The 27,189-nt window shown below is 59.2% G+C and overlaps 2 protein-coding genes across 2 annotated transcripts in view; one reads left to right on the top strand and one right to left on the bottom strand.

Annotated features, from left to right (window-relative positions):
* snd1 (staphylococcal nuclease and tudor domain containing 1) overlaps positions 1 to 27,189 on the top strand; it is a 148,095-nt gene that overhangs the window by 103,925 nt on the left and 16,981 nt on the right.
* lrrc4 (leucine rich repeat containing 4) lies at positions 17,407 to 23,578 on the bottom strand. Its single transcript, XM_062981469.1, is given in 5 exon segments — positions 17,407 to 19,162; positions 19,164 to 20,343; positions 20,819 to 21,050; positions 21,738 to 21,939; positions 23,574 to 23,578. Coding segments are annotated over 5 exon segments (2,556 nt in total). The 3' UTR covers positions 17,407 to 18,225.

Genomic DNA, 27,189 nt, shown 5'->3' with positions numbered 1-27,189 from the left:
GCAGAGAGTAGATGTGGGTGTCTGTTGAGAGGGCTTGTATTGTACCTTCCTGCCTAGCCGGAATGGGACCCTCGGGGTTCTTCCAACTCTGGGACTCTTGGATGTCATGAGGCTGAAGCTCTTCTGGGTGGCCCTCTGTCTCGGGGCCTTTCTTCTCCTTCCCGGGGGGGGGGGAGGCGGGCTCCTCCTTTCCTCCTTTCCTTCCTTCCTTCCTTCCTTCCTTCCTTCCTTCCTTCCTTCGTCCGTCCGTCCGTCTTCCCGCTGTCTCTGTGAGTCACCAGCAGATGATGGCTGGGGACTGCTGCAGCAATGAGGCCGGATCTGTGTTGTTTGGGGGGGGGGGGGGGAGCTTCCTCCCGTCCATTGGTTCTTCGGCCTGGATTGGCTCCCAGAGTCTTCCATCAACCCCCCCCCCCCCGCCCCACTGTCATCGGGGGGGGGGGGAGTTGGGGATGTTGTCGTCGGCGCTGCAGCCAGTCTGGTTGAGGGGGTGCAGCTGCAGAGCCCCCTTCCTGCTTCTCTGGGCATTTGTCTCTTTGCCTTCTGGGGGGCGGGGGCATGCCTGGGTGTGACTTGGCCCCCTGGGGACCCCCAGTGCCGCCCTCCCCGGCTGGCAGGAGCGCCAGGCTGAGCTTGCAGAACAGGGAGACTTGCTTTGCTTGCATCAGCTGCAGAGTTGCCTGGCCTGGATCGGAGCCGCACAGAATCCCTGCCGCTGAAATCTGCCCAAGGTTCTCGGGGTGCCTCTGGGAGGGGGCTTCCGGGCCCCAAAGAGGAGGAGAGTCGTGTGCCTTCTCCACCACCTCCGCCTCCCAGGGCACGTGGTTCGGGCCCTCCAGAAAGGCTTGCTGCTCATTCAAAAGAAGCCCCCAATGCACAACGCATGGGCCCCTAGAATCATAGAATCATAGAATAGTAGAGTTGGAAGAGACCTCAAGGGCCATCTAGTCCAACCCCCCGCTAAGAAGCAGGAAATCGCATTCAAAGCACCCCCGACAGATGGCCATCCAGCCTCTGTTTAAAAGCCTCCAAAGAAGGAGCCTCCACCACAGCCCGGGGCAGAGAGTTCCACTGGTGAACAGCCCTTCTCACAGGGAGGAAGTTCTTCCTGATGTTCAGGTGGAATCTCCTTCCTTTCCTGTAGTTTGAAGCCCTTGTTCCCTTGTGTCCTAGTCTGCAGGGCAGCAGAAAACAAGCTCCCTCCCTCCTCCCTATGACTTCCCCTCACATATTTGTACATGGCTATCATGTCTCCTCTCAGCCTTCTCTTCTGCAGGCTAAACATGCCCAGCTCTTTAAGCCGCTCCTCATAGGGCTTGTTCTCCAGACCCTAAATCATTTTAGTTGCCCTCCTCTGGACGCTTTCCAGCTTGTCAGCATCTCCCTTCATCTGCGGTGCCCAAAACTGGACACAGTATTCCAGGTGTGGTCTGACCAAGGCAGAAGAGAATAAGGGGGAGCAGGACTTCCCTGGATCTAGACGCTATTCCCCTCTTGATGCAGGACAGAATCCCATTGGCTTTTTTAGCTGCCGCATCACATTGTAGGCTCATGTTTAACTTGTTGTCCACGAGGACTCCAAGATCTTTTTCGCACACACTGCTGTCAAGCCAGGCGTCCCCCATTCTGTATCTTTGATTTCCATTTTTTCTGCCGAAGTGAAGTGAATTCCCTGGCGAGAATACCAGCCCTGCTGAGGCTTGACTGGGGAAGGGTCCTTGTGGGAGACCCCTCATTGCCAGGCTGGCCAGCGGCTCCTTTCCTGGGGTTGGTAGAGGAGTCCTTTTGGACCCCCTGATGGGCTCCCCCCTCCAGGCCCCCCAGGCCCCTCTGCCCTCCCTCTTCTCCGCTGTGGGGCTGCAAGGAGGCCCCTGAGGCCAGCCTCCCTCCGGCTGCTCCGCTTGCCAGGCCCCGGGCACTGGTCTTAATGGTGACAAATGCACTGCTGGTGGCCGAGGAGCCTCGCTCCTAATGGGTTTCCCTTCGCTGAGCCTCCTCCTCCTCCTCCTCCTCCTCCTCCTCCTCCTCCTCCTCCTCCTCCTCCTCTTCCTCCTCCTCCTCCTCCTCTTCCTCGCTGCCTGGTTGCCCCTTCTGGCTGCTGGGCATGGATTTGGGGCCGACAGTCGTTTCCATGCCGGGCAGCCACTGCCGCTCTGACTCTTTAGCCTGGTGCTTTGGCCATGGCCCTTTGGCTGACTGCTGACCATGGGGCTTTGGCAGTAATTCTTCCAGAACTGAAAGTGCATCATTGCTTTGGGGCCGGATTCCCCCCTGCCCCCTCCCTCCCTCCCTCCCTCCCTCCCTCCCTCCAAGGCCAGGGCAGTGCTTTTAAAGGCAGTTGCTCGTAGTAATAATAATCTGGGCACTTAGCGTGGGCCGGGTCAGCCACACTGCAGTGCTTTTGCTAACTGCTCAGACTCTGGTTTCTCTTCGGATCGTATAATCTTTGGCCCCTTTTGCTAACTGCCGTCCCCCCAGGAATCAGGCAGGAAAATGCCTCCAAGTTTGATCTTCTACTTAGGATCTTTTTTAATTCCCTAAGCAAGTGGCCTCCAAGGAAGGCAAGGGTGGCAAATGCCATCTTCAGAACCTGCCAAGAAGCCAAGGAGGTCTTGAAGAAACCCAGCCAAGAGCAAGCCTTCTTTCCCGGCTCCTTCCAGGCTCCCTGGGTGGGGGTGGCCTTTTGCCCAGCGCTTCTGAAAGCTCCTCCCTCTTTGCTCCAGATGCCCATCATTCTGCAAACTATGAAACCTTTCTTGAGCAGACAGAAGGCACAAACAGGAAGTGCCTTCTGGGATGAGGAAGGGTTCAGCAAAGCTTTCAAGGAGGAATCATGGCATCATCGAGTTGGAAGAGGCCACATGGGCCATCTAGTCCAACCCCTTGCATCCAGGCTGTCCCCTCCTCAAAAGGCTGTCCCCCAAAGGGTCACCATGGCATGTGTCCCCTGCAAAAACCCTCCAGCCCCCCAGGGAAGGAGAAAACCCCAACCCCCCACCCCCCCACCCAGGTCCCATCCCCAGTGCCTGCAATTTGTCCGGCCTCTTTGGGAGGCGTTGGGCGGATCAATACCAATTCACCCTTTTCCCTTTATTGATCAAAGTGACTCAGAGAAAAACAGTGGGCAGTGCTGGCCATTCATCACAACAAATTTGGCGGTTCCGTTTTGCAGGCTGGGGAAAGGGCCCCGGGGTGGGGTGGGGGGGGTGACCTCTCCCTCGGCCAGGAGGGTCTGCCCACTCGTGATCCGTGCTCTCCTTGCAGGGCAGCCCGTGCAGGGAGGGTCCGGCCCCTCGGCCCCAACCCTCTGGCGACTGCAGGAGTCCGTTCCCGGATGCCGTCTCCCTGTGGTCTTATTGGCAGCGCTGCCCTTGTGGCCACAGGAAGACAGGAGTCCTTCCCATCCGTTACGAGGATCCCGCTCCTCTTTGCTCCAAACCGGAAACCGTTGGTGGCCAGGATGCGACCCTGCCTTGGCTGCTTAGAACCATACGCTCTTACAGGGAGGCCCCAAGGGCATCTAGTCCAGCCCCATTCCGCCTTGAAGGAATGCACTCCCACAGGACTCTTGGAGACGCCCACCGGCCTCTGCGGCACCCGCCATCTCTTCTGGGCCTTGTCTTTTCAAGACAAAACATCCTCAGCTCCTTAAGCTGCTCCTCAGAGCAATCCATGGCTTTCAGATCTTTGGCCATTTTAGTGGCCCTTCTCAGGATGCCTTTCAGTTTGTCAATAGCCTCCTTCTTGTGTGGCCTCCTTCAAAGCTATGATGCTGCACCTTGGTGATGGGAAGCTTCCTAAGGTAGAGATTTTCCCCAGACATCAAGTCCAGTCATGTCCAACTCTGGGGGTCGGTGTTCCTCTCCATTTCTAGGCCGAAGAGCTGCCATTGTCCATAGACACCTCCAAAGTCATGTAGCTACTGGCATGACTGGAGCACCGTTACCTTCTCGCTGGAGCGGTCTACTCACATTTGCATGTTTTTGAACTGCTAGATTGGCAGAAGCTGGAGCTAACAGTGAGAACTCACTCTGCTCCCCAGATTCGAACTGCTGACATTTTGGTCAGCAAGTTCTGCAGCTCAGCAGCTAAACCTGCTGCACCACCGGGGGCTTACGGGGAAGCTTCCTACTGGCGCGAAAATCATCTGTCAGACAGATGTCAAGCAATTTAACCTCATCAGACTGAAAGCCAAAACCAAGGTCACAGCAACGTCTATTATAGAACTCCAATATGCTGATGATAATGCAGTCTGGTCTCATTGCAGAAGCATATGCAAAACCCAGCCTCTCACTGAACATTGAGAAAACCAAAGTTCTCTTTCAGCAGAAGGCACCAGCTAATCCCTCTGCCAGGCCAGAAATACAGTTTAATGATGTAATGCTAGAAAACACTGACCCTTTCCGCTCCCTTGGCAGCCACCTCTCCACAGAAGTCAACACTGACACGGAAACACAGTGCTATCTGAGCTCCGTGAGGGCCGCCTTTCTCTAACGGGGACATCCCTAGGGAGACCAAGATGTTTGTTTAGAAAGCGATTGTCCTCCCAACCCTGCTCCACGGCTGGGAAACGTGGACTGCTTATAGACTTCACACTCAACTCCTGGAACGATTCCGTCAGCGTCGGCGCTTCTGAAAAACCCTGCAAATCTCTCGGGAAGAAGACAGGCGGGCAAAGGTCAGCTTGTTGGAAGAACAAAGACTACCAACACCTACGCCATCAGCTTCGCTGGACTGAAGGCCACGTTGTCCGAATCCCCAAAGATCACCGTCGTCTCCCAAAGCAGTTAGTTTATGCTCAACTCGAGAATGGGAAACGGAATGTCGGTGGACAGGAAAAGAGGTTGAAAGACGGGCTTGAAGCGAACCTTGCAGACTGTGGCAGAGACACCGAGAGAAGTGGGAAGCCCACGAGAGAACGTGCGGATCAAGAATAGGGCCACCTATGGATCCACCGCCAAGGGCCTACGCTTGGAAGGCAGTCACCCTCGGCCACGATGTTCCTATGATGATGTTCCCCTGTGGCGCCCAGAGCGGGACACAGACTGACTTCTGGGCGACTAAAGCAGAAGAGAGGGGCGCTCCTCCTTCCCTTTGGGCGCCTGTAAGGCTCCTGAGAATTGCATTGACTTGTTTTGGCTCCGGGTGACGCTTGGGCGGATCTTCCTACTCACCCAGAGAGGAACAGAATCCAGTCCTTCCCTCCGTCTGGACACTACTCTCCCTTGGATGCATCCCAGAATTGCACCGGCCCTTTTAGGCCACCCTATCACACCACTGATGATTCACCTTCAGCTCGGGTCCCATGATCCTTTCTCCCATCCTGTCTTTGAGCGTTTCTTCCGCCACGTCTTCCTCGTCCAGCAACCCAGTGGGCCCTTTCCCCGGCCCCTTCCTCGCCCCTTGGCCCCAGGGGTCTGAGCCAGGCACTCGGCTCCTTACCCTTCGAGGTGCTTGGATTCTTCTGAGTGCTCCATGGCCTCCGCTGCCCCTCCACTTGGGCACGATCCCTGGCGGGGCGGGATGGCTGGAGGAGCCACAGGTGCGCCGGTTCTGAGCGTCTGTGCCTTATCGTCGTGGCACGGAGGCGTCAGGGATCCGTCTCGCGCGGCTCAGGAGGCGGTGTGACAACTGATTCCTGCAGCGAAGTCGGAGAGGAGGAAGAGCAAGAGATAGACGGGGTAGACGGATGGACGGGCAGAGGGAGGGGCGGCTGGGCACAGGGCAGCCTCGACGGCCCCCTCCCCTTCGGTCTCCTGGGATGGGAGAGCCGTGTGGGGAAGGAGGGGTCCCTAAGTCGATTGGGGGGAGGGAGAGCAGACTGCGAGGTGCCCGTAGATCCTCCGCCTTGCCCAGCCATGATGGGACATGCTGGAGCTGCTCGGCCTCTTCCTCAAGGCTTAATTTGAGCTCCCCCCTCCTGGTAAAAGAGGAGGGGGCTTCTGCTAGGCATAGGAACAGCTGCTCCCTCTCCTCCAGCCCCTGCTGCTGCCATGCCACCTTCTTTTGGGGTCTCCTGTGCCGCGGATTGGTCCAGGGATCCCTTTCCTCCAAACTGGGTGACCAGTCGGTCCCTGCAGGTGGGGCCTCCCTGGTGCCCCTCTTTGGGGGGGGCTCTACTGGTGGGACTGGGGGCCAGGGAAGGAGGGGAAGGGCTCTGCTTGGGCCAGGGCTGTCCGGTGGGGGCTCCCTGCCTGTGGAGGGCCTCAGTGGGGCCGGGCCATTGGTCCTCCTGCCCCAGTGGCCTCTTCCTTCCCTGTGGGGCACTGAACCTGCAGCAGGGCCCTTTGCCGTGGCTCCTTCCTGAGCCCTTGGCTCTTGCCACTCAGGTGTTGCAGATGTTTTGTGCAGAGGCTCTGGCCTTGGCAGTGGGCTCCAGGTGGGGAAGGCGGCTGCAGCCCGGAAATGGCCAGTCAGAGCTCCCCCAGGCCAGCTGAGCCGCCGAGGGGGATTCCAGGAGGGGCCGGGGCGGGAGGTGTTTGCCAGGGGTTGGGATGCTGAGGCATACCTGCCCAGGTAGGGAAGGAGGCCTCTATTGGGTGGGCTTCCCAGCCTTGGCGGGGATTGTGCCAACTCCCCCGTACTCCCCCCGCAGTCACCCCAAACCCAGTGTTGCCAAGGCAATAATCCCGACACCCACCATACGGGCAGAATTAGCTCCTTCTCGTTACCTGAGAAACCCGGCAGTGGCGGAGGGGCCGCTCAAGGCCGGGCGAACGCTGGCAGCAGCAGCCATCTTGCGCACCTCCCCCCTGGGGGCTGCACTGGTTTAGGGGGCAGAGGGGGGGCCGGATGCCCATCTGTTGGGAAGGCTTGGATGGTGTCCTCCTTCCTGGCAGCAGAAGGGGCTGGGCTGCTCCTCCTAACTCTAGGGCCCTTAAGTCCCTTGGCGCACACATGTGCCTGCCATCCTTCCTGGCTCCCACCCCTTTGCATGCAAAGGACTCCCCATAGAGCTGGAAGACAACACATGGGCCGTCTAGTCCAACCCCCTTCTGCCTTCATGCAGGAAAAGCACAATCAAAACATCCCTGACAGATGGCCATCCAGCCTCTGTTTAAAAGCTTCCAACAGACTCCGAGGCAGAGAGTTCCACTGTTGAACAGCTTGTGCGGTCAGGAAATTCTTCCTCGTGTTCAGACGGAATCTCGTTTCCTGGGATTTGAACCCATGGCTCCACTGAGTCCTAGTCTCCAGAAAGGGCAGCGGAAAGGAAGCCTCTCCCTCCCTCCTCCTTGGGACAGCCTTCCACATGCTTAGACCTGGCTCTTCTCCTGTCTCCTCTCCACCTCCTCTTCTGCAGGCTAAACAGGCCCAGATCTTGAAGAGGCTCCTCATTGTGGCAAAGCTGCGTGTGAGAGAGGGATGGGCGCACTGCGCACCCAGCGGGGCTGCCACGGCAGAGGACACACAGCTGCGTTCTGGGAGGGAGGGAGGGAGGGGAGGGGAGGGGGGAGGGGGTGCCTGGCATTTGGGACGAGGCTCCCTCTGCCTCTGCCTCTTACGTAACCTCTTACTCACAGCTGACCTGCTGCCTCCTCCTCCTGCCTGGGGGGAGCTGTGACCTCTTGGCCACCCCAAATGACCCCTGGGGCAGAGTGGCCCTGGCAGCAGAAGGCAGGAGGGCAGCCTCACCGGAGAGAATGTGCTGGCAGGAGTGAGTGTGGCGTGTGCTGGTAGATCAGCCCCCTTCTTTGGGGAGGGGTATCCAGTGGAGCTGGGGCACAGTGGGGCTGCATGGGACCCACCTCAGGCTGCTCTTTTGGCTTCTGGCCATTGGTGGGCCTTTGTTTGGCCCCCTTCTTCCCAGTTGGCATGTGGTGGAAATGTTAGGAGGACCAGGTGTAAGACGTTGGGACTGAGGGGGTCTTGGCCCAAGAGGTCTTCCACGCAGAGAGCGGGGCCACCATATGGCTGGTCCCTGGGGGTCAATTGGGGCCTCAGGACCCACACAATGGAGTGAAGGAGCCGGGAGGCGCCCCATGGGGAGGCCTGTATCATGTGCGACCGATGGAGTGCCGTTACCCCAGGTTGCAAGGGCTTGCTGCGTGGCGCCGTCTCTCCCCGACTTGTGTTAAGCTGCATCGTGGTGGGAAATCCTGCACATGGAACCCATATCAGTGTCCTGTGGCCGCTCTTTGCTGCGCCGTAATTGCCTTCTGCTGTAATCCCGATGCCGTGAAGCCAAGGAGGGCCTCCGGAGAAGGCAGCCAGCGGCCTTGCACAATTGCAGTGGTGCACGTGGCGGATCCAATAACCGCTTGTGTCTGATTGCACAAACAGCACCACGCTAGGCTGATGTGCTTTCATCCGGGGGGTCAGCCCAGTCCCCGGCAGCAGTGGCAGAAGGAAGGCAGGTGGGCAGTGTTGTGGCGGGAGGGGGGCAATAGAGTGACCCCTGGCCAGACTCTCTGTGGGGAGGCGTGGGGGCTCCTTGGGGCCCCAGTCTTCGGCCTATTGGCCCCTTGGCCTCCCCCCCCCCAGCAAAGACCTCCCTTGTCCTCCATGCTGAGGTCTCTCAGGGTCCAGCAGTGCTGCTCCTGCCCCCAGGTCCACCCCCCCCCCCCCAGAGCCACCCCTAGAACAGAGGCATTCGGGCTCTGCCCATGAGCCTCCCCAGGAGGAAGGGGGCTGCACGGGACTCCCCTGCGGCAGCAGGAGCCCTTCTTACTGCCAGGGAGTTCTTCTCCTTCCTGATGTTTCTGTGGAATCTCTTTTCTGCGTTGCAATCCGTGGCTCCGTGTTTTGATGCCAACGCCTCCCGTGGAGGGAGCCGGGCGAGTGCAGCTTCCCCCTGACCCGCCAAAGGCAAGAGCGCCCAGTTCCAGGTCGGCTGCCAGGCAGAGGAGGAGGAGGAGGAGGAGGGGGGAGGAGGAGCAGGGTCTGGATGTGATCCATGCTCCATGGGGGGTGTATCTGTGGGGAGGGGTGCCCCTCTTTTTGTTTGGAGGCCCATGTGAGTGCCAGGGTCCTGCCTCCCCTCTTCCCCCTTTGGCACTTCCAGCAGTGTGTGTGTGTGTGTGTGTGTGTGTGTGTGTGTGTGTACGCGCATGTGGGTGCCCTGGGAGCATTCCCTGCCCCCTCCCCTTCCGCCAGCCTTGGGTGCCGCGGGTGAGGACTGTGTGCTGCACACACACTTTGGGGTCCAGCTGCCGCCACTGATGCTCTTGCAGCACAACTGCACTAATGAGAGCTTGGCGCTCCTCCTCGCAGGCCTCCCATCCTGCCGCCAGCCACACACGTGGAGCGCAGGGGCCCGTGCCCCTCGCCATTGAGCTCCCCCACCATCCAAGTGGCTTCCGCTCGCACTTTGGGGGTATGGGCAGCTGTGCTCTTGGCAAAGGCCACCCAGGAGGGAGGGAGGCCCGCCCTAGACCCCTTCTCTCCCCCCCCCCCACAACCCCCAAGTGGAGGACCTTCATGAGCCATGGCTATCAGGAGCCCCCCCAAGTCTATGAGGCTGAAACGGATCACAGAATCCTAGAGCTGGGAGAGACCTCATGGGCCATCCAGCCCAACCCCATTCTGCAAGGAGCAGGAAAATTGCCTTCAAAGCCCCCACCCCACCCCCAAACAGATGGCCATCCCGCCTCTGCTTCAAAGCCTCCACCACACTCTGGGGCAGAGAGTTCCACTGTTGAACACCTCATACGGTCAGGAAGTTCTCTCTTTCACACAGTCAGTTCTTCTTAATGGAGAAGACCCCCAAAGGCAACCCAGTCTTTCTGCAGCACCCCAAGCCCTCCCCACTGAGGGCCACCCAACCTCTGCCTTAAAACCTCCCCAGGAGGAAGGAGACTCACTGGACTTCAAGGCAACCCGCATTCCGCTGCGGAACAGCCCTGACTGTCAGGACGTTCTTCCTTATGTTTAGCTGGAACCTCTTTCCTTGCTTTTTGAGTCCATGGCTTCATGGTCTCTTGTCTGGGGGCTTGAATGGGGGGGGGGATGCTTCTCCACGTTCTCCATGCCTGTGACCCGCCTGTCAGCTGACTCACCCTCCTGGGGGGCTGTGACAGGAGGATCATGGCCTGGCCTGGGTGCCCATGTCTTCTGGCCTTCCCTGCGGCCCCCTTGTCCTCTGCACCGCTTGCTAGTGTGTGTGTGTGTGTGTGTCCCCATTAATCAGAAGTTGAAGGGCCAGCCTTGTCCTGTAGGGAGAGGAGGAGTCCTGGGGGCCACACAAGTCCAGCCCCCCCCCCCCCCCCCGCACAATGTTCTTCCTCCTTGACTTCACCCGGCCTCCCTCACCTCTGCCTGCCTTTCAGGGCGGGAGGGGCCTCTTGCCTTCCAGCAACCCCCCCCCCCCATTAATCCCATTGGGCTCCCAGTAATCTCTGCTGTCTTTGCGTATTAAGTCAGAGCTTTTGCCTCCGGAGTGAATTATGCAAAGGGACGCGGGTGCTGACTGCGCACAATTCCCTGCCTGGTTATGTGTGTGTGTGTGTGTGTGGGCGGGGGGGGGGGGGTTGGCTTGGAGGGGAGGCATTGCTGACCCCAGGCCCAGGGAACCCTACTCTGGCAGCGGGGGGGGGGGGGCTCCCCTTGACCCGCCTTCAAGGGCCCCTCGGTGCCTTCTGTGAGGAGGGGGCCACGGGGGCGGGGCATGCTCCCTCATGCACACACAGGCCAGTTTGAGCGGGACCTGGCCCTCATTAGCCCCTCATTAGCACTTCAGGAAGCCTGGTGCCAGCTCATTACCAGAGAGAGAGAGAGAGAGAGAGAGAGAGAGGCCTGGTCTTCTTCGCACATCGGCACGTGAATCAGGGTGTTTGTTAGCATCCTGGATTAATATTTATATTACGGATAATTACAGCTCCGCGTTACGTCAAATGGGCGCTGCGAGTCATACGTGCGATTGGGCCGCTCTCAGGCCTCCGGATTGGGGCCGCGAGATGCTGCGGGGCGGACAGTGCCCACCACTGGCTGGCTGGAGGGTGCCTGTGTGCGCGGTTGTGCCTGTGTGTCCGTGAAGGGGGGGGGGGTCCTCCCCACTTCTCTGCTTGGGGGGGGGGGCAGGGAGCCCCCAGTGCTGCTGGGCAGAAATCCCTCCCCCTTGGAGCCCAAAGGCCAAAGCCTGGCGGGAGGGAGAAGGAGCCCCCCAAGTTGTGCATCCCCCCCTCCCTCCCTCCCTCCCTCCCTCCCTCCCTCCCTCCTTTCCTTCCTTCCTTCCTTCCCATGACATCTTTCCTCCCTTCTTTACATACCATACCAAAGCAAACCATCTTTCCTTCCATACCATACCATACATACCATACCTTCCTTCCTTCCCATGACATCTTTCTTTCCCATATCATCTTTTCTTCGCTCCCATCTTTCCTTCCATCCATCCATCCATCCATCCATCCATCCATCCATACTATTCCATAGCATATCATCGTTCCTTCCTTCTCATCCCGTCCCATCCATTCTTTCCTTCCCTTCCATCCCATCCCATCCCATCCCATCTCCTTCCTTCCATCCATCCATCCATCCATACTATTCCATAGCATACCATCATTCCTTCCTTCTCATCCCATCCCATCCCATCCATTCTTTCCTTCTTTCCCTCCCTCCCTCCCTCCCTCCCATCCCATTTCCTTCCTTCCTTCCTTCCTTCCTCCCTCCCTCCCTCCCCTCCCTCCCTCCCCTCCCTCCCTCCCCATGCACCCCCCACCTTCAGTCCCCTTCCAGGCCTTTCTTGTTGTGGTGGTGGGGGGGGGGGGGGGGGAGGGGGGGAGGAATGGCTTCAGGGAAAAGAAGCAAAACCGTTTTCCCATGAGGAGGGGATGGGCCTCACTGGGTGGGAGAGAGGGGGGCATCTGCCTGGGAATAATCTCAGTGGTGTCATAGAATCCTGGAATCCTAGACCTGGAAGAGACCTGGTGGGCCACCCAGACAAACCCCCTTCTGCCAAGAAGCAGGGAAATCACATTCAAAGCACCCCTGACAGATGGCCACCCAGCCTCTGTTTCAAAGCCTCCAAAGAAGGAGCCTCCCCCCACCACACTCCCTCCGGGGCAGAGAGAGAGAGAGAGAGAGTCCCACTGCTGAACAGCTCTCTCTCTCTCTTTCTCTCTCTCTCTCTCACACACACACACACAGTCAGGAAGGTCTTCCTCACGTTCAGGTGGAATCTCCTGAAATTTGAAGCCGGTCCTCCCTTACGTCCTAGTCTCCAGGGCAGCAGAAAGGAAGCCCCCTCCCTCCGCCCTGTGGACTTCCCCTCCGTCACCTCTTGACCCAGGAGCCCCCAGATGGCGTAGTGGACTAAGTGACTTGAAGGTTGGGTTGCTGACCTGAAAGCTGCCAGGTTCGAATCCCACCCGGGGAGAGTGCGGATGAGCTCCCTCTCTCAGCTCCAGCTCCATGCGGGGACATGAGAGAAGCCTCCCACAAGGATGGTAAAAACATCAAAACATCCGGGCAATGTCACCTGGGCAACGTCCTTGCAGACGGCCAATTCTCTCACTCCAGAAGCTACTCCGGTTGCTCCTGACACGAAAAAAAAACCCTCTTGACCCCTGGCCCCCCTCACGCCTCCTCTCTCTCTCTCTCTCTGGGCCCCTCTGCCAGAGCCCCCCCCCCCCGCTCCCTGCTGCCTGGTGGGGGTTCTTTATGCCGGTGGACCTCGCCTTGTAAGACGAAGGGTCCTCACTTGCCTTCCCTAGCCCAACGCCCCCCCCCAACTCCACAAACACACACCACGAGTTGGTTGAAAAGGCCAAGTTGGGAGCAAAGGAGAGGCTTCGTGTTTGGGCCCCAAATGGCAGGCAGGTGGGCAGGCGCTGGGGACAGGTGCGAGCCAAGAGCCAGGCCGCCAGTCGCGACCCTGGCAGGATAGAATCAAAGAATCACAGGGTTGGAAGAGGGCCCCTCAAAGACCATCCAGCCCAGCCTCTGCCCTGCGGGAAAAGCACCATCAAAGCACCCCCGAGAGATGGCCATCCAGCCTCTGTTTCAGAGCATCCCAAGAAGGAGCCTCCACCGGACTCCCTCCTCTGGGCTGAGAGTTCCACGGTTGAACAGCTCTCCTTACAGCCAGGAAGTCCTTCCTAGTAATGTCCAGGTGCTTTGAACCATGGGTCTAGTCTCCAGGGCAGCGGAAAGGAAGCCCCCTCCCTTTCCCTCCTGAATATTACGGGCAGGCGGGGGGAATCACGGGCATGGCAAAGCGGGGCCCAAAGGGCAGCTCCCCTGACGGCTTCTGAGGAGGGCCGCCTGGCCAGGAGCCCCAGAAGGGAGCGGAGGGGCCCCGGGGCCTTTCCGAGGGGTGGGCCTCTGGCCAGGAGCCCCGCCTGCAGCCACAGCCCTTCCTGCCTGCCTGCCTGCCTGCCATGCCATCCTTCCCATCCCATCTCATTCCATTTTTCCTTCCTTCTTTCCTGCCTTCCCACTTTCCTCTTCCAGACTGACCCCAGCCCACCCTCCCATACACATTTAATTTGTGTTTGTTCAAAAAGTGGGTTGCTGTGAGTCTTTCGGGCTGTCTGGCCATGTTCCAGAAGCTTTCTCTTCTGACATTTCGCCCACATCTGTGGCGGGCATCCTCACAACCTCTGAGGATGCCTGCCATGGATGTGGGCAAAACGTCAGGAGAGAATACTTCTGGAACATGGCCACACAGCCCGAAAGACATACAACAACCCTGTGATCCCGGCCATGAAAGCCTTCGACAACACAGCTGTTAGGAATCCTGGGAGTTGAAGGCCAAAAACATCTGGAGACACAGGTTGAGAACCACTGCTGTAGATCCAACAGCATCTTTGGAGGCCTTTAAACATGAAAGCCTTTGAGAATACAATGTTTTTAAAGTGTTAAGAAAAAACGGAGACATTGGTGAGGGAAGGGCGTTGCCCCAACTGCAAGGTGTGGGTGTGGGTGGGAGAGAAAACAGTGGGGCTTGGGCAGGAGTGAAAGGGGAGCCGGCCTTCCTTGAGGCCTCTTTGGGAGCCACAGTGTCTGCAGCATCTCCCCCCCCCCCCCAATTTGCAGGCATCCTTCCTGCCTGCTTTCCAAGGTGCTGAATGGGGAGCCTTGGCTGTCTCTGTGAGCCCCAACCAGAGCCCCAACCAGCGCAGGACCATTGAATCCACTGGCTTGTTTGCCTTTTGGCTCGCCAGGAACCCGTCCACGGCCACATTTAGTGGATCAGTGCTTGCTATGGGGCGGGGGGTGGGGGTCAGGCTCAAGGAAGCCCCGCTTAGAAAGCCAAACTGGGCTGGTGGCTTGGGAGATCTCTGGGGCTGAGGAAGCCACGGAAGGGGCCCCGCCTGGATCCCCCTTTTCACACTGTTTGTGTGGGAAACAAGGCCCTGCTTCTCCTGCTTGAAGAGCAGCAGCTCACCAAAACTAATGACGGCAACCAAAACAACCCACTCACCTAATCCTAATCAGGGAAGGAAGGAAGGAAGGAAGGAAGGAAGGAAGGAAGGAAGGAAGGGAGGAAGGACGGAGGGGGTCAGCCAACTTGGGGCACAATTCCAAGTGCCCTCTGTCCCCCGTAGAGCCCTGTAGGACCCAGGCCCAGTCAACCCCCTCCATCCCTCCACCTTTGCCCTTTACCTGGCAGAGGAAGGCCTTCCCGGTGCTCCCTCCTCCCTATGATTCCCCCCTCATATATTTATACATGGCTATCATGTCTCCTCACAGCCTTCTCTTCTATAGGCTAAACATGCCCATCTCCTTAAGCCGCTCCTCATAGGGATTCTTGTTCTCCAGACCCTTGACCCTTTGAGTCCCCCTCATCCTCTGGACACACTCCAGCTCAGAGCCAACCTCTCCCTTCCGTGGCTGTGCCCAGAATGGGACACGGTGGGATTCCAAGTATTCCTTTCTCAGGGTTCTGGCCGGCCTCCCTTTCTGGGGACGGTTCACTGGTTCTCCCCGTTTGACCTTTTTAATAGTTTCCTCCGGCTTTAATGCTCTGCTAGTTTAGCTGCTTCATCACTTTTGTCTGCTGTGATGTGGAACTATGCCTGCTTTGAGCCAAAGTGGGGAAAAGATGAGGCATAAACGTGGAGGGGGGACCACTCCCCTCCCATACGAAGGAAGGGGAGAAAAGGGGGTGCCAGGGGTTAGGATGCAGTGGAGAATGCCTGACCCTTTGGCCTTTCCCCCTCGTGTGGGTCCTGCCGGGCAGAAGGGCTTGCACTGGGTGACCCTCGGCTTGCCTTCCGACTCCAGGCTTGTGGGATTCTGCTCTAGGGCTCCAGGCGCTGGGCTTAGGGCCCACGTCCAGCCCAAGGGTGTCTGAGGGGTGGGCAATGCCCCCTCCCCCCTCCCTCCCTCCCTCCCTCCCTCCCAGGCCTCCTCCTCCCCTTTCCCTTTCCCTTTCCCTCTCCTTCCCTTTCTCTCTCTGGCCCAGCACTTTCTCTCAGCTGCAGAGTCAGCTTTGAAAGGACAGGAAAAGAGCTTGGCTGGCTTGTGTGTGTGTGTGTGTCTGCGCCCGGCCTCCCTCCCCTCGTCGTCCCCCCCCCCCCACTCGCCTGGCTGCATCATTTACTTTCAATACAGAGGCAGGATGGAAAGGCAAAGCCTTGCAAGGCCAAAGGGGGAGGGGGCCGAGAGGGGCCGGGAGGGGATGAGAAGGGCCCAAGGGCCACAAGCAAAGAAAGCCCAGGGGGACAGGATGGGGGGGGACACCGCCGTAAGGGCCCTTTGGCACCTGGAAGATGGGCCGTTCATGGATGATGGGAATGTCATCAAAGCCAGGCCCCTCTTGAGTCCAGAAGGGTCCCTCCAGGGTCCCGGACCCCAAAGGAGAGCGGCATGGTTCAAGGGACCCCGTTTTCAAGGCTGTTCTTGGAGAGCAGGACACAAGAGGGGGGGGGGCAAAGGGGGAAAGGGAGCCCTGGGCTCCCTCTTTGTGGCCTGGGGGTCACTGAGAGCCAGGAGGGCCCAGGAGGGGAGGGGGCTGCGAGGGCCACACGGCAACCTCCCTCCCCCCTCCTTTGCAGCAGGAGCACCACCCTCCCCCCCCCCCACACGCACACACCAGTCCCTTTCCTGGCAGCCCCCCTTCCACAAACAGCAACAGCAAAGGCCCAATTCACATCACATGTCACCCCATCAGTGAGCCCCCCCCAGACCCCCACCCCACCCTGCACTTCTGAGGAAGGGTCTCCTTGGGTCGGGGTCCTCCCCCCTGCCCTTCAAGCTACAGGCGGCGCTGGGTCTGGCTCTTGATGTGATTTTATTTCAATCCAGAAAAGGCTGCTTGACATTCACAAAGCCCTGCGAAAGAAAGGAGGCCTCTCCCGCCTGGCAGCTGGCACAGCCATTTCCCTCTTGGGCGCTCAAGACCCCCCCCCCCCAGCCCACCCCGACCCCGGATTCCCAGGCCATTTCCTGGCTCCTCCGCTGCACACACACAGAGACCCTTCCCCTTCCCCTCCCCCCCCCCCCCCCCCCCACCACCAAAGTCATGGCATTCGGTGCCACTCACCAACCCTTGAGGGACATGGCATTATGAAAAAATTTAACAATATTTATTAAAATACAAAAATACAGTTGTCTCAGAGTTACAGTCAGATTATTCTGGCTTTTGGATTGTTGTCCTCTTCTTCGCCCCCAAACAGTCCTCCTCCTCCCCCCCCTTTTTTTGATTGCAACCACTTTGAGCCCAGGAAAGGGGGCCCAGAACCAAAGTCAGGAGGGGAAGGGTGGGGGGGGAAGGGAGGGGGCTCCGGCGGGGGGGGGGGCAGCGGCGGCATCAATCCCCCTCCCGCTCAGCCCAGAGAGGCTTGTGCCCGGGGCTGAGCGGTGCCCTTGGGGGGCAGCCCCCTCCCCTTTACCCCCCCCCCAGAAGAGCAGGGGGGAGGAATAGGGAGACCCCTCTGTCCTTGCCCCAAATGAAGAAGAAGCACACCATTGGTTCAGGGTTCTACAATCATAGGTCAGATTGCCCACCGCCAGACTGGCCGCCCCCCCTCCCTCCCTCCCTCCCTCCCTCCCTCCCTAAGTGGGGGGGGGGTCCTTCCCCAACTCCAGCCCCTCCCTCCCTCACTCCCCTGCTCTGCACCTGGGCCCTCTTGCCCACCAGCCTGCAATGCAATGCCATGCCATGCAATGCAACCGCAGGAATGTGCTGCATTGGGCAGGAGGACCGGCCAGCAGCAGAGGAAGCAGCCTCCATCGCCCCCCCCCCCAATTCCTCCTCTCTCTTCCCAATTGGGGGAGGGAGGGGGGAGCCCACTGAGGGAGGGGCCACTCGATGGAGCCCCCTCCAGCCCCACTGACACCATAGACAGGTCCCCCTCCCCACCCCGCAAATCCCGCCACCAGCACAGAGGGAGGGGGGCAGGCGGGCGGGCGGGCGGGCGGGCAGGCCTCTGCTGGTTGAAGATTTTTTGCTGCTTGATAAAATTATGCATTCCCTTTGCATTAATTGTCTTTTCCTTACAAAAAAGAAGGGGGGGAAGGGGGGGAGAAAAAAAGACCTCTTTTATTGCATTGGTCACCTTTTGGCACAGTACAAACCCTTGGTGCGCTCCCTTCCTTCCTTCCTGCCTTCCTTCCTTCCTTCCTTCCTCCCTTCTTCTTTTCCTTCCTTCCTGCCTTCTTCCCTTCCTTCCTTCCCCCTTTTCTGTAAATAGCTGCAAATATGGAGACTTTGCCTTTTCACGGGGCTTTACGAAAAGAGTGTCTCTATAGAAACGGGTTTGTTTTTGCTGCATTCTAAGTAACGTCTTCTAAAAAACGACGGACCCCCCCCCCCCTCCATACTCCCCTCTGTTTGGGGGTTTCTCTGCCCCTCTGAGCCGCTCGCTCGCTCTCTGTCCATCTCTCTCCCTCTTCTTCCAAAGCCACTGTGGCCATTTCTGCCTCTCTCTCTATTTGTGGTGCTGAGGGGGGGGGGGGGGTGAGAGGCGTTCTGCTTTTGGGGCCGGAGGTTATTTGCTGCCTCCTTTTAAATAGAACTTACACGTTAGGAAACAGGGTGTTCTGCATATTCCTCCTCTCTTTCTGCCTGTCTGTCTCTCTTTCGTCATCTCATCATCTGCTCCTCTGACCTCGGCCCAAGGACTTAATATATAAGCATATACAAGGAGAAAACCCCCAAGGCCTGTGTCGTCGTAGTCATTGCCCCGTCCCCCCCGCCTCCCCCCAGAGGCCCCCCAACCAGCCTCTCTGTACAAAAGTTGAGGCCGCCGCCGCCGCCGCCGCTTGCGGTCTTGTGCATCCTGCGGCAAGGTGCCTAGAGTTTGCTGGGCTAAGTAAGGGCCTCCTCCTCCTCCTCCTCGCTCAGATCTGTGTCTCCTGCACTTTCTCCTTGGGGTGGGTCTGGATTATGTACGGCTCGGCAATAGTCGTGACTGTGGGGTGCAGGGAGTTCCCCAGGCAGTTTTCTGTCCAGTGGGCCCCGTGGGGGGGTTTGTAAGTGTTGTAGTTAAGGTGGTCATGGATAGCGGCCGGCAGTACAACTGCCCCCTCACCTGATCCGCCCGACGACGACGACGGCGCCGGCTTGGAGGGGCCCGAGGCGGACGACATCCCCGCCGACCCCGCGGAGGCCGCCGAGGCCGGGGCGGCCATGTCCTCGTCCACCTGGATGATCTCCACGGTCCGGGCGGCGGCCACGGTGCTGCGCTGCTGGTGCCGCTTGCGCAGCTTGTAGAAGACGATCAACATGGCCGCCGCCAGCAGCGTCACGGCCACAAAGCAGCCAATGATGATCTTGGTGGTTTTCATCACCTCGTCCAGGCTGGTCTGCATCTTGTCGTTGCCGTTGCTGTTGCCGCCCTCGCCCCCGGGGCCCGCCCCCGGTCCCCCCGGCTCCTGCTGCCGGGGCCCCGGGCGGGTGGCCTGGACCAGGACGGTGGTGGTGGTGGTGTAGGCGGGCTGGTAGCCGGCGGAGGAGGCGGAGGCGGTGGGCACGGGCTTGGAGAACTTGGGGAAGAGGGTCTCGGGGGCGCTCTCGGTGGTCTCCACGGTGACGGTGGTGAAGAAGCTGTAGTTGGAGGTGTTGAGGAGCTCGGCGGCGCTGGCGTTGAGGTAGGCCGAGGCGTTGGAGCGGCCGGCCACGTTGGCCACCATGCAGGTGTAGAGGCCCGTGTCGGTGAGCAGCACCCGCGAGAAGTTGAGGGTGCCGTCGTTGAGCACCTGCAGGCGCGGGTGGGCCGAGGCGTGGCTGAGGACGGAGCCGTCGGGCAGGAGCCAGCGCACGGCGGACATGGCGGGGGGTGCGGCAGCGCAGCTCGGCCGGCCGGCCCTCGGAGACGTTGAGGTCGCGCGGGGCGTCCATGATGACGGGGGCGGCGCAGCGGAAGGCGGCCTGGTCCACCTCCAGCAGGAAGCGGCCGCGCAGGTGGGCGGGGGAGTGGCAGCGGCCGCAGCAGGTGGAGTTGGTGGGGATGGACTCGCGCAGCCACCAGGCCAGCCAGAGCACGTCGCAGTCGCAGCTCCAGGGGTTGTGGTGCAGGTGCAGCTCCACCAGGTAGCGCAGCGGGGCGAAGAGGTCGTGGGGCAGGGCGCTGAGGTTGTTGTGGGCCAGGTTGAGCTCCACCAGGGCGGCCAGGCCCTCGAAGGCGTCGCGCTCCACCAGGCCCACCTGGCAGCTCATCAGCCAGAGCTTGCGCAGGGAGCGCAGGCCGCGGAAGGCGCCCGGGCGCAGGGCCGGGAAGTGGTTGCCCGACAGCTCCAGCTCCTCCAGCCCCACCAGCGGGGCCAGGTTGGGCACCTCGCGCAGGCCGCACATGCCCAGGTTCAGGTACTTGAGGTTGTGCAGGCCCTCGAAGGCGCCCTCGGAGACGTACTTGAGGCGCTTGAGCTCGCCCAGGTCCAGGCGCATGAGCGAGGGCACGCGGTTGAAGGCGTACGAGGAGATGCTCTCGATGGGGTTGTTGCGCAGCCAGAGCTCGCGCAGCTTGGACAGGTACTCGAAGGCGCCGCTCGGCACCACCGTCAGCCAGTTGTCGAAGAGCTCCAGCGTGTTGAGGCTGGCCAGCCCGTTGAAGGCGCCCACCTCGATCTGCCGGATGGCGTTGCGGCCCAGCTGCAGGACCTCCAGGTGCCGCAGGTGCCGGAAGGTGTCGGCCTGCACGCGCCGGATCTGGTTCTCCATCAGGTTCAGGAAGCGCGTCCCGGGGGGGATGCCCGCCGGCACCTCGCCCAGCCCCCGCCGCGTGCACACCACCTTGCTCAGCTGCGGGCTGCACGAGCACGCCGGGGGGCAGCTCTGCGCCGAGGGGGGGCCCGCGCCCCCCGCCCAGGCCCCGCCGGGCGCCCACGCCAGCGCCAGCCCCAGGCACAGCGCCACGGCGCGCGGGGCCAGGGCCCGGGCCGGGGGCGGGCGGGGGCGCGGGCGCGGGCGGGGGGCGCGCCGGCCAGGGGGGGGCCTCGTGCGGGGGCGGCCCGGGGGCGCTCATGGCCCGCCGCGTCCATCGCCACCCATCATCGCGGGGGCGGGGGGAGGGAGGGAGGGAGGGAGGGGGGCAGGCGGGGTCCTCAGCCCCCCATCCGGACCGGGCGCCCCCTCCTCTTCGAGCCTTCTCCGCGGCCGCCTTCTCCTCCTCCTCCTCCTTCTTCCTCCGGGCGGGGGAGGGGCGTCAGGCGGGGGAGGCGGGGCTTGGCTGCGGGGCGCCTCCCGGGGGGGCGGGGGGGGCCGAGGCGGGGGCGGCGGCGGGGATCCATGGCCGCCCGGCGCCTCCTCCCCCGCCGCCTCCCTCTCTCCTCCTCCTCCTCCGGCTTCTCTTCTATTCCGGGCCCCCCTTCTTCATCCGGGGGGGGGGGGGGGGGCTCTGCGGCGGCCGGGGGCTCCTCTGCTGCCCCCTTCTTCCTTCTCCCTTCCTCTTCAGCGGGTGGCGACTGCGGCGGGGAGGGCGGGGGCGGGGGAGGCGCTGCGGCGGCGGCGGCGGCCTGGGACCCCCTTCCCGAGGGGGAGAAGCCCCTCCGCCGCCCTCCTCCTCCTGCTGCTGCTGCTGCTGCCTGTGTCTCTGCCGGCGGGGGTCCTCCTCCTCCTCCTCCTCCTCCTGCTCGTGGTTCCCGGGGCTGGCGCAGTCTGCACCGGCCCCGGCGCCTCGCGCATCCTTTTGTCCTTCACTCGGAACGGAGCCCCGCCGCCGCCGCCACTGCCGCCGGAGGAGGAGGAGGAAGAGGAAGAGGAAGAGGAAGAGGAGGAGAAGAAGAGGAGGGGGAGGCGAGGAGGAGGAGGAGGAGCGGGGGGGCAGCGCGGAGACGGGGCTGCTGCTCCTGCCGCTGCTGCCGAATCCGGTGCCGCCGCCGCCGCCGGTGCCGTGGCTGCTGCTGCTGCTGCTGCTGCTGACGCATCGGCTCCTTCCTTCCTTCCCTCCTCCTCCTCCTCCTCCTCCTCCTTCCCGGGCAGAAGCGTCATCCTCCCCCTCCCTCCCCTTCCTCGCCGAGGACGAGGAGGCTGAGGCTGCTGCTGCTAAGGAGGGAGCGAGGGAGGGAGGGAGGGGACCGGCGACCCCCCCCCCCCATGCCCCCGCTCGGCTCCGGATAGAGAAGAGAAAAGAAGAGAAGAGAAGGGTCTGCCTCAATTTGGAGAGAAGGAAGGAGCGGGGGGGGGAGGGCCCCCCACTTCTCACTGACCCCTCAGGAGGGGCGGGGGCACCATCTCCTGAGGCCCCTCCTTGGGGGGGGGGGGGGCTGAGGCGCTGAAGTCCAGAGGGAGCCCCGTCCCAATATGGGGAAGGGCCTCACATTGAGGAGGGCCAGTTCAGAAATGGGGGGGGGGGGGCTGGTGTGCTGCTCCAGAGACCCCAATGGTAAGCAAAGCCTTTGGCCTTGGAACTGACCTCCAGGAGTCCAGTGGGCTCTCCTTCCCCTGTGGCTGGATGGCCATCTGCTGGGGTGGCCTTGATAATCCCTTCCTGCTGCAGGATTCTGTGATCCTGTTCCCTCTGCCTGCAGAGCCAGGCTTGTGGTGGGCGCTTGTGGGGCTTGATGGGGGGCGATGCCTGGTTCCACAGCAGGACATGGGGAAGATATCTTGGAGTCCTCGTGGGGAGGAAGGAAAACATGAGCCAACAGTGTCATGCAGCAGCTTAAAAAGCCAATGGGATTTGGGCCTGTATCAGGAGGAGCCTAGTGCCCAGGTCCAGGGGAGTCATGCTTCGTTTCTCTTCTCTTCTGCCTTGGTTAGACCACTTTACGTGGAATCAGGCTCTGTGTCCCATTCTGGGCACCGCAATGGGAGGGAGAGGTTAACTCTGAGCTGGATTGTGTCCAGAGGAAGACTCAGAGGGTCAAGGGCCCGGAGAACAAGAATCTCTATGAGGAGCGGCTGAAAGAGCTGGCCATGTTGAGCCTGCAGAAGAGAAAGCTGAGAGGAGACATGATGGCCATGTATAAATATGTGAGGGGAAGGAAGTCCTAGGGAGGAGGGAGCAAGCTTGTTCTCTGCTGCCCTGGAGACTAGAATCATAGAATAGTAGAGTTGGAAGAGACCTCATGGGCCATCCAGTCCAACCCCATTCTGCCAAGAAGCAGGAAATCACATTCAAAGTGCCCCCGACAGATGGCCATCCAGCCTCTGCTTAAAAGCCTCCAAATGGGACAACGGTTTCAAATTACAGGAAAGGAGATTCCACCTGAACATGAGGAAGAATTTCCTGATTGTGTGAGAGAGCTGTTCAGCAGTGGAACTCTCTGCCTCAGAGTGTGGTAGAGGCTGCTTCTTTGGGGGCTTTGAAGCAGAGGCTGGATGGCCATCTGTTGGGGGTGCTCTGAATGCAATTTTCCTGCTTCTTGGCAGAATGGGGTTGGGCTGGAGGGCCCACCAGGTCTCTCCCCACTCTGCTCATGCCTGACCTGTTATTGAGCCAGTTAACCCCATTCACCTGTAATGACCTGTCACTCTGTGGAATTTGCTCCCTAGACTCACCCGGCATGGTTTGGCCAGCAACCAGGTCAGAGGCCTGTGAGGAGGGTCTCCCCGGAGGAGGCTGGCCCCTGCTGAGGGGGTTAGCAGAGTCGGGGCACCGCCTGGGGGGCCTTGTTTTCCCTGGCCTTGCAGAGCACCTTCCGCGGCAGGGGCCCCTCAAATGTGCGTCCCTTGCGTTCATGCCCCACCTTCCTAAAAGTGCGCTGCGCAAGGGAAGCTCTCCCGGGGACGCTTCCTCCCCCTGCGCCCAGTCTGCCCTCCTTGACCCCTTTGTTGTCTAGTGGACTCAACACACTTTCCAACCTGCTTTCAGACAAAAATCTACACACACACACACATATGCACACCCACATATAAAACTAGCATATAGACCCAGTGTTTCCCAGGCATGCATTTTCTGTGCTATTTATTAGAAATACTCCTCGCTGCCTTGATGATTTTATGAATGGTCCAATTATAGAGGTGAAGAAAAATATCCACCTTTCCTTCATGTTGTTGACAATTCACTGTCGACGTTTTCCACCGTGCGGTTTCCTGATGCGCAGCTGCCTTGTGGGTTTGCAAACTTAAATTCAAGGCAGACTGCAAGGTCTCCTTTCCATGTTTTGGGCCTTTTGACCTAAAAAAGGATGGGTTTTTTTTAGTTTAAATCCTGGCAGTGTTTTGAAGTTGGATCATGAATGGTGTATATACCAAGTTTGGTTTGGATTCCTCAAACCGCGTAGGAGCCTTTGTGCAACATACCTACCTCATGCGTATTGTGTCTTCTATTATGTACATACATGTTAATGTGGAATTTGTGTATTGATAGTGTTTAAATGCAATTTGTGCCATGCTTGTATTGCAACTGATTGCATCATCCAGAATGTACCATAATGTGGAAAGAGTTAATTGCCAAGAAGCTATGATGACCTTGATGAGTGGCTGGAACTAGGGAGTATCCAGACAATACATAGGTGGCTGCAACAGGCACCTTAAGGCCTTCCTGCCTGGACCTTTAGGACTTTGTTTGCTTTTGCAGCCTTGTTTGCAGCGTTCCTCTCTTTCATTTGGGCAAGGAGCCCACGTCCCCTTCCTCCCTTGGAAGAGCCCCCCACCCACCCTGCCGTGGCCAAGCGCCCAGCCCCCTGCCCGAAGGAGGGCCATCCGAGCCCCCGTTCCTTTCCTTTCCTGTCCTCGGCCTGCGCAGCGGGTTCTGCCTGTGCTGTCAGCGCTGGATCCGGGAGCCCTGCTTGGGTGTCGTTTGGGAGGCGATGTGATAGGGCCCTATTTAAATACTTGACGGGATGTCATGTCGGAGATGGAGAAAGCGTGTTTCCTGCTGCTCCAGAGAGTAGAACACGAAGCAATGGATTCCGGCTACACGGGAAGGGATTCCCTTCAGTGTAGGGAGGGATTCCTGGCAGGAGGAGCCGCGTGGCGGTGGGACGTGGGGGTCTTCAGGCCGGTCTCCCCACTCCCCACCTCAGGGAGAGCAAGGCCGGCCTCTCCCCGCAGGGCTTCTCTGCTCTGCGTCTTCTCTTCAATCTTTGGCTTGACCGGATAAGGGGGGGGGGGGCCGAGAGGCAAAGGCCGAGAGGGAGGCCGGCAGGGGTCATCGACCTAGTTGTGTGTGTGCGCCAGTCCCCACAGCCATGGTGGCTGACCCCTTTGGGCCTCTCAGGGGCCGGGACCATGTCTCCCCAATACTTCCCCCCACATTCTAGTCTCCACCAGCCCCATGCCAAGGGGTCCAGCAGGCAGGTTGCGACCTGTCAGGCTCTTGAGTGCAGAAGTGTGCAGAGTGCCAAGGGCCGCTGCTCCAAAAGCAGTGCCCCCCAGAGCACAGCCCCAAGGAGCCTCTGTCGGGGAGGGGGGCATGCACAGCACACACTAAGTCGTGCGTCCATCCTTGGCCTGAGAATTTATTTAATTATTTACTGGTGGTGCAGTGTGTTAAACCGCTGAGCTGCTGAACTTACTGACCTAAAGGTCAATGGTTCGAATCCGGGAAGCGGGGTAAGCTCCTGCTGTTAGCCCTAGCTTTTGCCAACCTAACAATTTGAAAACATGCAAATGTGAGTAGATCCATAGGTACAGCTTCTGCAGGAAGGTAACAGCACTCCATGCAGTCATGCCAGTGGCCACAACGCCGGCTCTTCGGCTTAGAAATGGAGATAAGCACCAACCCCCAGGGTCGGACTTGAGTACACTTAATGCCAAGGGGGAAACCTTTCCCTTTACTATTTATTTGCCACACTTCTCTCCTGCTCTTCTCAACCCGGAAGGGGACTCCGGGCGGCCTTACAAAGGCAACAGTTCAATGCCAGATATAAAAATATTTCAGTAAATAAATAGAGGCATTAAAGTCAACAATTCAGAACATAGCATTAAAACTTCACATAATCCAGATCATATTCCAGGGCCAGTCGGAGTCTCCATGATGAAACTATACTTACTTACTTACTTACTTAGGCGATCCCTCGTAGTTCGAGGATGATGGTCCTCCGGCTTCTCTATCTTGGGGATGGATCCATCGGTGGCTGAAGAGACCTATTCTTGACCCGCATATTCTCCTGCAGTGAGGACTTCAGTTTCCAGGTGGAAGGCGGTCCCGGTTGGGGTTGGCTTGACGCTCCTTCCTCTTGGCACGTTTCTCCCTTAAGCCCTCCATTCGTGCCTCTTCGAACTCCGCAGCACTGCTGGTCACAGCTGACCTCCAATTGGAGCGCTCAAGGACCAGGGCTTCCCAGTTCTCAGTGTCTCTGCCACAGTTTTTAAGGTTGGCTTTGAGCCCATCTTTAAATCTCTTTTCCTGCCCACCAATATTACGTTTCCCATTCTTGAGTTCGGAGTAGAGCAACTGCTTTGGGAGACGGTGATCTTTGGGCATTCGGACAACATGGCCAGTCCAGCGGAGTTGATGGCGTAGGAGCTTCAATGCTGGTGGTCTTTAGAATCATAGAATAGTAGAGTTGGAAGAGACCTCATGGGCCATCTAGTCCAACCCCCCGCTAAGAAGCAGGAAATCGCATTCAAAGCACCCCCGACAGATGGCCATCCAGCCTCTGCTTAAAAGCCTCCAAAGAAGGAGCCTCCACCACGGCCCGGGGGAGAGAGTTCCACTGCCGAACAGCCCTCACAGTGAGGAAGTTCTTCCTGATGTTCAGGTGGAATCTCCTTTCCTGTAGTTTGAAGCCATTGTTCCGTGTCCTAGTCTGCAGGGCAGCAGAAAACAAGCTTGCTCCCTCCTCCCTAGGACTTCCCTTCACATATTTGTACATGGCTATCATGTCTCCTCTCAGCCTTCTCTTCTGCAGGCTAAACATGCCCAGCTCTTTAAGCCGCTCCTCATAGGGCTTGTTCTCCAGACCCTTAATCATTTTAGTCGCCCTCCTCTGGACGCTTTCCAGCTTAGAGTCAACATCTCCCTTCAACTGCGGTGCCCAAAATTAGACACAGTGTGATTCCAGGTGTGACCAAGGCAGAATAGAAAGAGGGGGAGCAGGACTTCCCTGGATCTAGACGCTATTCCCCTATTGATGAGGCCAGAATCCCGTTGGCTTTTTTAGCTGCTGCATCACATTGTTGGCTCATGTTCACCTTCCTCCCCACGAGGACTCCAAGGTCTTTTTCGCACACACTGCTGTCAAGCCAGGCATCGTCCCCCATTCTGTCTCTTTGATTTCCATTTTTTCTGCCGAAGTGAAGTATCTTGCATTTGTCCCTGTTGAACTTCATGTTGTGAGTTTCGGCCCATCATCTCTCTAGTCTGTCAAGATCGTTTTGAATTCTGCTCCTGTCTTCTGGAGTGTTGGCTCTCCCTCCCAGTTTTGTGTCGTCTGCAAACTTGATGATCGTGCCTTCTAACCCTTCGTCTAAGTCGTTAATAAAGATGTTGAACAGAACCGGGCCCAGGACGGAGCCCTGCTTGTGGCACTCCACTTGTCACTTCTTTCCATGATGAAGACGACGCATTGGTGAGAATCACCTTTTGGGTTCGTTCGCTTAGTTACAGATCCACCTAACCCTAGTTTTGTCTAGCCCACATTTTACTAGTTTGTTTGCCAGAAGGTCGTGGGGGACTTTGTCGAAGGCCTTACTGAAATCCAGGTACGCTACATCCACATCTTTGCTTCCTCAATCACGCTGGCCTTTGTCCGCCTGTCTTCCCAAGAGATTTGCAGGATTTTTCTGAGGCAACTATAGTCTCTTACTGCACTGCTCCCCTAACTGACCAAAGGCCTGACCCCAGGGCCCTGTTTTTGTGGCCCTGCCTATTGGCTGAGGGGGTGTGTGTGTGTGGGTGAAGGCCTGGGGCTCCCTGCCAGCATTTGGGGGGGGGGGGAGAGGGGGGGGCTCCAGAGGGAGGGGCTGCTGGGCCC

The sequence above is a fragment of the Anolis carolinensis genome, chromosome 5 (genome assembly GCF_035594765.1).
Source record: "Anolis carolinensis isolate JA03-04 chromosome 5, rAnoCar3.1.pri, whole genome shotgun sequence".
Classification (NCBI taxonomy): Eukaryota; Metazoa; Chordata; class Lepidosauria; order Squamata; family Dactyloidae; genus Anolis; species Anolis carolinensis.
Note: the sequence above shows the minus strand (reverse complement) of the source record. Positions and strands in the feature narration are given on the sequence as shown.